The sequence below is a fragment of the Patagioenas fasciata genome, chromosome 12 (assembly GCF_037038585.1).
Source record: "Patagioenas fasciata isolate bPatFas1 chromosome 12, bPatFas1.hap1, whole genome shotgun sequence".
In the NCBI taxonomy this organism is placed as follows: domain Eukaryota; kingdom Metazoa; phylum Chordata; class Aves; order Columbiformes; family Columbidae; genus Patagioenas; species Patagioenas fasciata.
This window is the reverse complement of record NC_092531.1, coordinates 5,442,667-5,455,569: the sequence shown is the minus strand read 5'-3', so window position 1 is coordinate 5,455,569 and position 12,903 is coordinate 5,442,667. Positions and strand designations below refer to the sequence as shown.

At 56.3% G+C, this 12,903-nt stretch overlaps 3 protein-coding genes across 6 annotated transcripts in view; 2 read left to right on the top strand and 1 right to left on the bottom strand.

Moving 5' to 3' along the window:
- Nucleotides 1–11,005, top strand: part of RBPMS2 (RNA binding protein, mRNA processing factor 2) — a 26,694-nt gene extending 15,689 nt beyond the window's left edge. Inside the window, exons 7-9 of one of the 4 annotated variants that reach the window (XR_011740975.1) lie at nucleotides 2,218–2,380; nucleotides 9,457–9,526; nucleotides 9,755–11,005. Coding sequence is in view for 2 of the 4 variants with exons in the window: in XM_065847219.2 (XP_065703291.1) it covers nucleotides 9,457–9,519 (63 nt within the window). In the remaining 2 variants the exon portion in view is untranslated. Of the gene's footprint in view, nucleotides 1–2,217; nucleotides 2,381–9,456; nucleotides 9,531–9,754 lie in introns of all 4 variants that reach the window. The other 3 variants (XR_010652182.2, XM_065847219.2, XM_065847217.2) reach the window with 3 other exon arrangements.
- Nucleotides 1–12,903, bottom strand: part of SEC11A (SEC11 homolog A, signal peptidase complex subunit) — a 135,614-nt gene that overhangs the window by 7,532 nt on the left and 115,179 nt on the right. The window lies entirely within an intron of this gene.
- On the top strand, nucleotides 9,811–12,903 carry LOC139828980 (uncharacterized). Its single transcript, XM_071814133.1, has 3 exons — nucleotides 9,811–10,099; nucleotides 11,240–11,382; nucleotides 11,798–12,903. Exons 1-3 carry the CDS (start codon nucleotides 9,811–9,813, stop codon nucleotides 12,776–12,778), a joined length of 1,413 nt encoding a protein of 470 aa, XP_071670234.1. The 3' UTR covers nucleotides 12,779–12,903.

Sequence of the window (12,903 nt, the reverse complement as noted above, 5' to 3'; positions counted from 1 at the left end):
CTCTGTGTGCAAGCCAATGGAGATGCTGCTGGTGGTGCAGCCAGCTGCCTGGTGTCCCAGGGTGTGCTCGCTGACAGCTGGAGGTGTAGGGATGCCTGTACTGGTCTGAACTGGAATGTCCTGAGGCCAGCACTCCTGCTGAGGGTCCATGAAACCATGGAAGTGCAGAAGAAAAGGTAAACCAGAGAGGTGCCCTAATTCTGGGTTAAGGTGCTTGGTTTGGAGCACTGGTACAACAGGAGAACCTGGAGGCCCCGTCCCTGCCCTGCCAGGTGTTCCCAGCCAGCTGTGCTCTGCTTGCCTCGGTCTCTGCTCCTGCAGTAGCGCCAGGGGATGAGGGCACTGGGCCTCTGCACTCAGACCCCAGAGCATCAGGGCATAACCTCTGCTCTCTGCCCTGCCAGGCAGGGTGCTCAGCTCCGCTCTTTCCTGCTTAAATGGAAAGGAAGAAGAGCTGTGTCCCTTCACCTTGTCCGCTTGCCTGGTGGTCAGCTCAGTTGGCCCTTTGGTGTTTTCTTGCTTCTTGCAAGTGTCTTGACTGTAACTGTCCAGCTTTGACCCCAGCTTGTTTCCCAGAAGCAATATGGGTGTGAGCTCCTGGCCTACATAGGCTTGTTTGTCCTGCCCCTCATACGCTCAAAGGCCCCTGCTGCTTTTGCCCTTCTCCTGGTGAGCTCATGTTGGGCTGGAGCTCTTGCAGAGTAAGCAAGATGTACGTGGGGCCCAGGGCAGGACCAGGCACTGGCTGGCTCTTCCGGGGGCACCCAGAGCAAGGCTGCTTTTCCAGGTCAGCTGAGCCTCCACTGGGAGGGTTGTGGTTGCTGCTGTTCTCCAGAGGTTATCGATGATGTCCACACCTGAGCGTGCTCTTCTCCTGGGCAGCCCTGGAGAGCAGGTTCTTCCCATCCCTGTTATTTGTGTGCAGGGTGATGGAGCCAACAGCTGTTGCTGGTTGAATTGCCCCTGGCAGGGAGCACCAGGAAAAAACCTCTTCGGTCTGGCTGAGGTGGTTGAGGGAGGTGAAACCATCACTGCAGGTCCTTCAAGGATGGATCACCAGTGACATGGGGACCCTGAGCGTAAGGGTTAGATGCCAAAACTTATGTTGCATGGTAGGGGAGAAAACAGAGGGTATCAAGGATGGCTTCAGCCAGATCTTTTCCCTCTGGGGTCGTAGTTCCTGCCCTCCAGGTGGCAAGCTACTTGTTCTAGACAGACAGCTTAGCTTTCCAAGAGGTCTTCTGGTCTAAAGAAAGACCCTGAGGCTCCAGGGAGCTCTCTGCACGGGTAGGAATCCCTGCCCAAGGAGGTCTGTAAGTGGTGACATGTCCCTAAGCCAGTGTAGCCCCTCAGGCCGTGGCCATGGCTGGACCCAGCTCTCCTCTGAAGAAGAGCGCTTGGGCTGGCCAAGCAGTTAGAGCTGCTCCTTGCTGCCTTGTGCTTGAGCCGGCAGTGACCTCGCAGGAGAACTCCTGGTGCAGTATACATTACCAATAAACTTTTACGGGGTTAAACATTACTCGGGCTGGCAGCTCCGAGCTGCCTGATCTCTGGGCTGGAGCCCTGTCCCTCGCAGAGCCCAGGCAGGGTGGAGCGAGTCAGTGAGATGACTTTTGCTCACAAACTGCGCGAAAAGCTGTAACCTTGGTCTTGGTGTGCTGAGCCTTCTACTCTCACTGGTAGGGGCTGGTTTGCCTTGCTGGTGAGGTGGTGGGCACATGGGCTGTTCTCCAGGACAGCTACAGGTCTTCCTCCTGAGACTGGTGTCAGCTGGAAGATGTTCATGGAGATAGCCAGAGCTTTAGCAGCTCTGTATCCTTCAGTCCTGGGCTGGGTGTGAAGTTGGAGGTGGTAGCTAAGCCGAGAGCTTGTCACAAAAGACTTAAACCCGAAGTGCTCATCCCCTCATGGCTCTGTGTTCAAGTGGGAGAGGAGGTGGCCGCCCTCTGTGATGGACCTGTGCAACCTCCTGAAGAGCTGCCCGGAGGGGCAGGAGACGGTGCAAGGAGCTGTTGGTGAGCTGCTCGCCGATGAGACTGGTGGCACCGCCAAGCCATGGTGATGGTCCCTGCAGGCACCAGGCTGCTGTAGAAGTGACTGTGGCCTGACCCTGCACCCCTGGGAGCCTCTACCTGTGGGGACTCCACTGACTTTGACTGTCCCATCTGCCTTCCCTCCCTCCAACCCTCTCTCAAATCCCTCCTTTGATGTCCCTAGTGAACTCCAGCCATGATGCCAGCGCAGGCTAGCCCCGAAGCTCAGAGCTGTCCCTGGAGATGGGACACCCTAGTGATGCCTTATTGCAGCTAGTGGAGTGGCTGTCCCACAGCTCCATTCCTAGAAGTGTTAAGCATGATGGCAGCCACGTCTGGAAAGACTGGTAAGGTAACCATCTCTCCTCCAAGGTGCACCATGGGATTTGCAAGCTTCTGCCCATCTCTGTAGCCCGTATCTCCTTGGCAACCCAGTGCATGGGCCTCACGCTACCCACCCACCAGAGCCTGGGGAATGAGATACCAGGCCTTCTTTCTAACCCACGTCTCCAACTTGGCAGCACATGACATGGCGCACACAGCATGGCACCATCTTACATCAACTCCTCCCAGCTGAGCCAGGCTCAGCCAGGCCCCGCCGGTGGGAGGGGAGCAGCCCGGTTGAGCCGGGGCAGAGACAACCCTGCCGCTCGGCGTGAAAGAAACCCGGTTTCTCCCCAGCCACAACCCTTTGAGGGCAACCAGAAATACACCTTGACCTCACTCCTGGCACACGGTGGGGGAGGTGAGTGACGTGGTAGCGACAGCACACGACTAAATTCTAGCGGGCACGTTAGACAACAGCACTTGCCGGTCACTTTGTTCCAGAATTGCATACCGGGACAGACCCTGCCCTCAGTCATGGGTCTAATCTCACCTCTTTCCTCTCCAGTTACTGGAAACAGAGCAAGTTCCTACCTGGAGCTTGGCTTCTCTCTTTGCAGCCTGAAATGGCAGGCAGGACAGAGGTCTCGTGAGCTGTAATGGAGGGAATTGGCAGCCTGGGAGAAATGTGAGCGGTGTAGGGAACCGGGAGCTCGGGGAGAGGGAAGATGGTCTGGCTTAGGACTGGTTGGTGGGGGTATGGTGGCTGTGGTCAGCTCCAAAGGAACCGAGTCCTGGCTCACTTCTTGTGGTGGTTCTCAGTAGACAATTTTCCTCTGCGTGGTAGTCGTGGGGAAAGAAGCCACCAAAGGTGGGGGCCCAGGTCTGCCTGTGCCCTTGGAAGACTGTGAGTTGCAAAGATACGCAGAGCTGGTCTCCCAGGAAGATGGGGAGCACTTGATGGAAGGATAGAGACAATGATGTGGCTTGTCTTGTTCTCTTTGGGCTTGGTGAACAGTTCCATGTGTTGCCTGTGTGATGGAGTTGGGCTGCATTGTGTCTCTGATGTGAAACCTCTTGTTCTGGAGTGCAGGGGAGACACCAGGGACTACTGATGCTCCTGGGGCTCTTCTGCAATGAGATGCTTCCAGCTGTGGCAGCCCCCCTGAGAGCAGGACTTGCCCTGGAAAGCAGGGAGTAGATGCAGGATTGTTTCATAAGAACGTGGGTGAGGCTGGTGGTGGTTACCGCGTGGTGCTTGTAGGACACTAGGCTGACATGATGGGTACATAGAACCCAGGAGACCATCTGTGGTAGATGCTTCCCAGGCAGGGAGCAGGTGAGGGACTGAAAGCTGGCAGCTGCCTGTCTTTTTGGAGGTGGGATCCCCAAGGTGCCTTCAGAGCATCCACATTGCAGCTGTTGGCAGCAGCCTTGTCTGGAGGCTTTGAGGAGGTGGTGGAGGTGGACCTCTGAAGCTGGGACCTGTCCAAGTGAGTTGTGGATAGAAGGAGCCATTCTGGATCCATGGCTGTGGAAGAGCCCAGCAGGACCCTGAGGCTTCCCAGCAGAGCCCATCGATGGAAGGGGAGGTCAGTGCTCCAAAAAACCCCTTTCCCTCTTCTTTGCTGCTTGGGCTGGCTCAGAGCAAGCTGGATCTCCTAGGTGGTGGCTGTGGTTGTGGATGGGCATGAGGCGGATCCCAGTGGCTGTGGTCTGGTGCTGAGCCCGTGGAACTGGGGATGTGAGAAGATCTGCTGGGGCTGCAGTGCTGATAGACCCTTCTTGGGGTGGGAGGCTGAAGACAACGACAGATTTTCTGTACCCAGTGTCTCATTGCCTGTTTGGGGCTGTCCTGTAGGACTTGCCAGGATTATTTTTTATGGGCAATCTCTAGGCTTCTTGGAGATGTCAAGCACTCCTTGAGATCTTTGTGGCTATGATTTTGTCGTAAACTCTGGCGACTTGGTGCTGGCACAGGCTGGCCAAGCAGCCTGGAGCACGCTGTCCCCAAGCCAGCTGTGTCCCTCTGGCCAGAGAAAGGCAGGAGATGCTCTTAGGTCTTCCAGGTACCTGATGTGCAGCGATTCTCATTAAATCACACCCAGTGAGTGAATCAGACTGAGATGGTGTCGGAAGTGGCCAACACTGGTCCTCTCCGACTGGCTCAACCCAAATAAAAGCAGCACAAGCCACTTCCACTCTAGGAAAAGGAGAAGCACTTGTTCGTTGAGGTCTGTGAGATGGGTACATCTCCATGAGACACCTCAAGGCCCGGGGGCGCACAAGGCAAAGGGTGGACGCCTGTTGAAATGCTCCTTCTAAGCAACATGGTGGATCAGTGTCCATCATCTTCTGTGTGCCTTGCAACAGGGTGTGAGATGATGTGCTGATCCTGCAGCTCTCCCTCGCTGTAGTGGTATGAGGAGAGGAATCTGCTCCGAACACAGCAATGTTTCTTGGTGGTGGGCTGAGCTGCTTGGTTCTTACACAGATGCAAGTGTTTGGATGCTCATCTCAACCCAGACCCCTTGAAGGACCCTGGAGGTGGGTGGCTTGAAATGTGTGTCCAGAGAGCACTAATGGGTGATGTTGGTGCCTTTGGGTGCACCTTTGCAAGCTGTCCTTGCCGGCCCTGGGTTGTGTTCCTGCCAACTGTGTCTGCAGCTGGAGCAGAGCAGCTCTCGGTGGCCACCGCTGCACCTTGCCAGGGCTTGCACCTGGTGACCTGCAGTCTGGGGGATGTGGTGACCGTGAAGGGCTCATGGCTTTCAGGTACCCGGGGAGGTGGTTGGGTCCATCCCAGTTGTAGGGAGAGCTCTGAGCACCACCAGATGCTGGAGAGCAAAGACAAGCAGACCTAGAAGTGACTAAGGAGGAGAGGCAGGTCATCCAAGGTACAGGTGGCTTGACGATGGGTCTGTGTGCCTGGTCCTTCCTTCCTCTTTTTTTTCCTGCCAATGGAATTGCTCTCCATAAGGATGGTGGGCAAGATGGGATGCTTAAATTCTGAGGGTAACTGGGACAGTGGAGGCGGTGACAAGGAAAGTGGAGTGCCATTTATCTGCCCCATTTATCATTTCTGTGTGATTTTTGGGTAGTGCTGCAGCAAGGGAGAAGCTCTTCGCTTCCACGTTTCACCTGGCCCCTGGAAGGTGACAGGCAGAGGCATGAATTTCTCATTTCCAGCTGTTTTCTGGGCCAGATGTTGAGTGCGGCAGCATGAGGCTGGTGGTGCCCGTCTCATCCCTATGGGTGGGCCAGCAGGGCATGTTGGCCGTGGTGTGGCCAGACTCCTTTCCAACTGTGTCTCTTCCAGTAAAGGCCTCCCTTTCTCCACTTTCCTCACCCAGTGTTGGATGCCTCCATTCACTCTTTCTCAGCTCCCTCTCTGACAGATGTGGTATTTTGAGAGATAATGGATCTTCCAAAAGCCCCCTGAGAAACTTGCTTCCTACAGGAGCTCGCCCCGCTGGGTTGCGATCCCTCTTGGGACAACCCTACGCAGTCTCTCGTGGTGCTGGTCTCCTCCTCCAGGTGTCTCTGGGAGCTGCTCTGTTTGCAGAGCCTGGGGCAAAATAAGGTGTCTGAGACACTTTGAAGGATGCGAAGGGAAAAGTGTCCTGGCAGGTGCCGCTGTTTTAAAGAATGTGTCCTCTTGTCTGGCTGCTGCCTCCGACCTGGTTCTTCCCGTGGTTTCGGAAACTTTCCTCCTAGTGAGGGGTCATTCCTGCTTTGTCTCAACATGTCCTTAATCCTTCTGTGGGCTGGAAGCCCTGGCAGGTCAGCACGGCAGAGCATTGGCCTGTCCCCGGTCCATTGCATCTGCCCCTGCTCTGGGCTGAGCTGCTCTGGCTGCCACCAGCTGGAGGGGACATGGAGTCAGGCTGGTTGGGTTTGTGCATATGAGCGTCGGAGACCCACAGGAGGAAGGCAAGGGGAGGTGGCCCATCGGAAGTGGAGGTTTATTAGTGCCAGAGCTACAAATGGTGCGTGTTTGGGGAGAAAAGCAGGATTTCTGTTGCAACTCGAGGTTCTGGCCAGGTGTGGGGTGTGCATGTGGGGCAGGAGCTGGCTCAGATGCCCTGAGGAGGGGATGGAGACCCACCAGGCGGGGCAGCGGGTGGGGATGGCCGTATGGCGTGGGATGGAGGCAGCTCTCGGGTTAAGCCGGTGGCCCTGTGACCGCAGGGGGAGGTTCCTGCTGCTGCCGGGCAGGAGAAAAGGGCTTCCAGCTGCCGAGGTGCTGGAGCGGGGGAGCTGGCCAGGGAGGACAGCTGGCTGCGGAGTGTGGCTCTGCTGAGCAAGCACCTCCTGGTGACAGGGCTGGGGGGGAGTGTGTCACTCCCATCTGTGCCCTGGCAGCTGCTGGGGTGGCCCCGTGAGGTGTTGTGATGCTGGTGCCTGCACAGGGCAGTTTCCTGGGGGTGTCAGTGCAAGGAGGTCACGGTGCCCTGGGACAGCGTGGTGGGCGCAGGCTGGGGGGTTGAACTGGGTCCTCTCACAGGCCAAGGGAGAAGCGAAGACATGGTGTGTGTGGCACCAAGGTGGCACTTTGGGAAGCCGTATGAGGAGCGGCTGAGGTCTCTGGGTTTGTTCAGCTGGAGCAGAGCAGACTGAGGGCAGAGCTCATGGGCTGCAGGTTCAGCAGGGGAGCAGGAGGGGCAGGGCTGAGCTCTTCTCTGTGACAGTGACAGAGCCCAGGCAATGGCAGAAGATGTGCCAGGGAGGGTCAGTGGGACATGAGGAAAAGGTTCTTCACCCAGAGGTCCTGGACACTTAACAGGCTCCCAGGGATGTGTCACAGCCCAACCTGACGGTGTTCAAGAAGAGACTGGACAACGTCCTCAGACACACGGGGTGACCTGTGGGGTGTCCTGTGCAGGGACAGGAGTTGACTCAATGATCCTTGGGGATCCTTTCCTACTGAGGACATTCAGCAGATCTGCCCTGCTGAGGGGCTCCTGCTGGGACAGAGCTTCTGTGGACTTGTAGGGTTCATCCCTGGAGGAGCCATCATGAGAAGAGGGGCTCCAGGTCCCTGAGCTTGTGCTTGGAGCCGTTCAGTTACTGGCACCACAGCCCTTGTGCTGGAGGACTTGGCCACTACAGGTGGGTGGGGGCTTGTTGTCCTCTCCAGCTCCCGTAAGGAGGCTGCGCTGTCAAGGTCTTGGCAGTTTGCTGCGTGTCTCTGCGTGAAGGAGCGAATGTAAAGCTTCTGACTCTGCCCCTCTGTTAGGTGTTGGGCTTCTGCTTCTTGCAGTGGTAGAGTAGGGCTTGATGGGACCTGCTGAGGATGTGCCCAGCCTGGAGAGTAACCCGGGGGCTCTCGCTGAATTTCTAGATGTGCTGGTCTTCAGCGCTGTCTCTTCTGAAGACCTGTGTGCATCTTCTGGAGGTCTCCTGTAGTTGAGATTGGAAAATAGCCAGTGCTCCTCCTCCTCATTGCCAGCTGTCATCTCCACCTGGAGTGGCTTTCCTGATGTCCTTGCCCACTTATAGTCCGTGGGGGAGACCTGGCTCTGGCAAGAGCTCTGTTAGGAAGAGTCTGACAGAATCACCCTTGCTGGGCACAGCCATGTAGACTGAGATGAGCTGTAAAGCTCCTGCCAAACTGACCTGGGTTCTTGCTTCAAGAAACTCTGCCCGTCCTCATCCCAGGCTGGACGGGGCTCTGAGCACCCTGATCTGGGTGCTTATGGCAGGGGTTGGACTGGATGAGCTGTGGAGGTCTCTTCAACCCAAACCCACATGATGGTGAAGGGTACCTCTTAGTGCTGTGCACGGGGCTGGAGCTGCTCTGGGAATAGTGTTTTTTCCCTCTCCCCTGGACTGGTGCATGTGTTGGGAGGGGAACACCTGGCCAGACTCGTTCAGGGTGGTGTGGCAAGGGGGGCAGTTCATGTTGGGCTCTAAGGGGTTTTCTGTCTCTTTTCTATCCATCTTAAGAGTGAAGCCCATCACTCTGTGACCGTACCTGCCACCGGCTGGGCGGGAGGACGGGGGCGGCCGCGGTGTTTGAGCAGCTCTGGCTGCTCCTGCTGCTGGATCTGCGCTCAGCCAAGCGGCACAACCTCGTTTCCCATCCTCTCAGGCATGAAGCTGCTAACAGAGCCCGACCTGACGTCTGCCGGTCTTGGAGACCAAACAGGAGCATCTGCATGTCTGATGCTATTCTGCTGGATGCTGCCAGCTTGCTGCCTCTACTGATGGGCTGGGAAGTTTCTGTTCCCTCGTCTGCTCCTTTTGTCTCCATCTCGCAGGAGAAGGAGCAGTAGATGTGGCAGCAGCGACCTGCTGGGGAAGCCTCCCAGTCTTGCTGGTTGGCAGTTCTACCAAGTTCTTCCCATGATGTGATCTGCCTCAAGCCACTTCTGATGGCTGGATTGTGGCTCAGAAAACTCCATGGGTCTCTTGTGCCGTGGGAGCGCCAGTTCTTACCCCACGCGTGTCACGGAGAGGTTGTCTGGTTTAAATGCGCGGTCTTGAGATGCCTCCTCCTGCTGGCTGAGGATGGAGTGGCCACCACCTTGGGGTGCTACATGCCCAAAGGGACCTTTCTCCACCCTGCCCGAGCCTGCACAGGGGGAAGATGTAAATTTGGGGTGTGGGAGTGTGCTGGGGCTAACAGCCCCTCCTTGTGTGCACTTTGGCAGCGATAAATGTGATCGAGAGCTTGGTGGTGAGGAGCTTTCCTGGCTTGACCGGCGGTGTTCTGCGTGTAGTGAGCTGGGGCCAGGCATGGCAGTGAATTTGGGGTCTGTCATCTGGTTACACCAACAGGCAGAAAGTACTGGAGATGTTGGCAAGCCCTGAGATGGGTGTTAGCTCCCTCCTTGGATGTGTGGGATCCTGCTGTGCTCCGTAGGGCAGGACGTCCCGGTGCCGGGTGAACCTGCGCCTGTCCTTGCAGGGGCCACCAGTGCAACCCCAGGTTGGGGTGCTACTCAAGTAGTGTTTGGGGCTCACCATGGAGCCTCCCAATGCTGGAGACGTCTCTACTCCGTGTACCTCAGGTGTGGCCTGAAGGACCTGAAGGTTTGGGCTCTGCTTGACATAAACCTGGATCACGGATCTCTGGCGTGGCTTTCTCTTCCAGATGCGCTGGTATCCTCCCTCCGAAGCTACCCAGCAAGGATGGAAGTCTCGTCAGTTTTGTTAGTTTGTTAGTAAGTAAGTAATTATTCTTGGAGCTGGGTCCTTGTCTTGCTCATCCCTGGGTTCCTTGACCTCTTGTGGGAGGAGGGATGGGAGCTGGGGCTCAGCACCCAAGGATGCGGTTGGGTGACACTGGTGGGTGATGGGACTAAATCCACTGGGGAGCCCTCCAGGCCATGGGGTGGGGAAGTGGGGAGCAGATGGGGCCGGCCCTGCTCACCACCGCTCCTCTCCCGCAGCGTCTCCTCGGCTCGCGCTCCTCCTCCCTGCCCCTCGCCCGAGGGATGTGCCAGGGATGACGGCTCCAAGTCCTCTCGCTTCGGTTTGCGGACAAGGCGCCGGCCCCACCGCACTCCCCCTGGGGCTGCCGACGTCCCCCTCCCTGGACTGTGAAGCCGCCGCGGCCCAACGCCACGGGCTGTGCGCCGCCTCCACCCCTCCACCCCACATCCATCCCTACACCCCTCCATCCCCAGGACCTCCTCCCCGACCGAGCTTCGCCGTCCGGCTGCGCCGAAACCCGGCCGGGGGCGCTGGGTCCTGGGCTTCCCCGGGCTCGCCCTGCCCCAGCGGCTCGGCTGAAGGCAACGAAAGGCAAATGGGTTTTGCATGTTTTCTGGCATGAATTAAAACACTTAACTTGTGTCCGTGTGAGTGTAAGTTTGTTTGTTCTAGCGTTTGTGTAACCGTTAGCAACAGGTCTTGGCCCAACGGATTGATCCATCAAGGTTTTCATCTTGCTTCGGTGAAGACTTGGCTTTGAGAAATACTAACTGTCCTTGTCTCACCCCTTCTCCCACCTCCGCCCTCCCCTTCCCAGTACAACCAGAAGAATTTGAAAAATGGGTTTTTTTGTTGTTTTTTTAAGTATGATGCACTGGGTTTCTGTTCTCATCCATTCTTCTCCAGTTTTAAAGTCAGGGTTATTATATTAATTTTCTCTTCTTCTTCAGACTTCTATATATAGAACGGCTGTAAAATACCTAACTTTTTGTTCTTTTAATTTCCACCTCCTTCTGATTGGAGAGCATCCAGTCCTGCCAAATAATCAGCCATCCTTATGGGAATACCGAACAAAAAAAGAAGTACGAGTATTTTTGTACCATGTGTAATAAGGAAATATTTATGCATCATAAAGACTTTGTGTGTTTGTGTGCAATTAATTATTATTATTATTATTAAAGAGAAATTGTAATCCTGTAAGATAAGTTAATGTTTAGTTAAAAGCTTGAAAGAGAAGGGTTGTCTTCTGTACCAATGATTCAGTCAGGCATAGTAAATGAGAAATTGTGCAATTTTTGTTTTAGCATCTTATTGCTTGGTATTGAAGTGCTTTAAGTATTATATGACCATGGCTGTCTCGCTTGTATTAAAAGATTTGAGAATAAGTTGCTATATAATTGCTGATCCTATGAGAATGTGAAACTGGATAATATATGAAATGCAACAAAAAAAGAAAAAAAATATACCCAGAGGCTGCTGTGACTCTTTTTGTGTGGTGTGGTGTGTTTTCTTCTGGGGCTGGGCTGGGGTGGGATATTTTGGGTCTGGTGGTACCTGTGCCCCTTGTCCTGCTGCTGGTAGGGATGCAGGCGTGTGGGGGGCGATGCCGTGGGGTTGTGGCAGCTTCTTGTAGGAGGGCCCGTTGATGCCGAGCTCTTCTGGAGGCCCCTGAGAGGGCAAAAAGGAGCTTTATCTGGCTGTTTTTGTTTCCCCCTCCCCAGTGCCTGCGCAGGCTCAGGGCTTCTCCTCCGTGCCAGCGCCGCGGCGCGATGGCCATAGAAGGCAAAACGTCCTCGGCAGCATCGCCCCGCTCCTCCTCCGGCGCTGGGTGCCCTGCCTGCCCCTGCTTTTCTGGGCTTTATCGGTACCTGGTAAAGCGGCCGTGGGAACCGCAGCCCTGCGGCGGGGGGTGGTTGGAGCGGTGGGATGAAAACAGGGCTGGGTGTTAGCAGCGGGAGCTGCTTGTGGATGCGCTGGAGGCGGCTGAAATCCCAGCGGGGTGGCCTGGGGGGTATCCTGGCTGTGCCCTGCGGCTGGACTCGGCGTGTCCTTGTGATGGGGTGCTCCGAAAACCCTCCCACGCAGCTTCCCACCCACCCGGGGCTCAGTGTTTTCCTCTTTCCCCAGGGTTTTGAGGGCAGCACTGAGCAAAGGCAAAGAGCAGGAAAAAAAAGCAAAAGCCGGATCTAAAAATAGCCCCGCTGGCCACTGTGCCTGGGAACGGGCTCAGCTGAGCTCTGCTGCTCCGGGAAGTGACTCGCTGTGGGGCCACGGGCTGACCCAGCTGGAGCTGCGCTGCCAGCCCCTGCCCCACGGGACCCCCACCCACGGGCTGCAAAGCTCCTGCCTGGATCCCAGCTCCATCCCGCATCCCAGCTCCTGCCTCCATCCCAGCTCCATCCTGCATCCCAGCTCCTGCCTGCATCCCAGCTCCTGCCTCCATCCCAGCTCCATCCTGCATCCCAGCTCCTGCCTGCATCCCTTCTGCATCCTGCATCCTGTCTCCTGCCTGCATCCCAGCTCCATCCAGCATCCTAGCTCCTGCCTCCATCCCCTCTGCATCCTGTCTTCTGCCTGCGTCCCAGCTCCTGCCTGCATCCCATCTGCATCCTGCATCCCACCTCCTGCCTGCATCCCATCTGCACCCCACATCCCAGCTCCATCCAACATCCCAGCTCCTGCCTGCATCCCATCTGCATCCTGCATCCCATCTGCATCCTCATCCCAGCTCCTGTCTCCATCCCATCTGCATCCTGCATCCCACCTCCTGCCTGCATCCCAGCTCCTGCCTGCATCCCATCTGCATCCTGCATCCCAGCTCCATCCAACATCCCAGCTCCTGCCTCCATCCCATCTGCATCCTGCATCCCAGCTCCATCCAACATCCCAGCTCCTGCCTCCATCCCATCTGCATCCTGCATCCCAGCTCCATCCTGCATCCCAGCTCCATCCAGCATCCCAGCTCCTGCCTCCATCCCATCTGCATCCTGCATCCCAGCTCCATCCAGCATCCCAGCTCCTGCCTCCATCCCATCTGCATCCTGCATCCCAGCTCCTGCCTCCATCCCATCTCCACCCCACATCCCAGCTCCATCCTGCATCCTGTCTGCATCCTGCATCCCATCTCCATCCCACATCCCATCTCCATCCCGCATCCCAGCACCTGCCGGCTCCATCCGCATCTCACAGCTCTGCTCACCGAAGCGCAAACACCCCGGAGAGCAGCCGGGGCCTGGCGATGGGAGCGTGCAAGGCTTTAAATTATAGAGGAGATTTTTTTTATATATTAAAAAAAAGAAAAGCCTTTAGCACATGCATTAACATGGCCAGGCAATGAATAATTTATGCCCGGCTCTATTAAGCTTTTACACTGGGACCCGCGCAA

Excerpts from the sequence above, each read along its gene's own strand:
- LOC139828980 (XM_071814133.1), top strand. The coding sequence starts at position 9,811 with ATGACGGCTCCAAGTCCTCTCGCTTCGGTTTGCGGACAAGGCGCCGGC. Across the intron at positions 10,100-11,239 it reads CCCCAGCGGCTCGGCTGAAG|TGCCTGCGCAGGCTCAGGGC; the intron begins GCAACGAAAGGC and ends CCCCCTCCCCAG. Across the intron at positions 11,383-11,797 it reads TGCTTTTCTGGGCTTTATCG|CCCAGCTGGAGCTGCGCTGC; the intron begins GTACCTGGTAAA and ends GCCACGGGCTGA.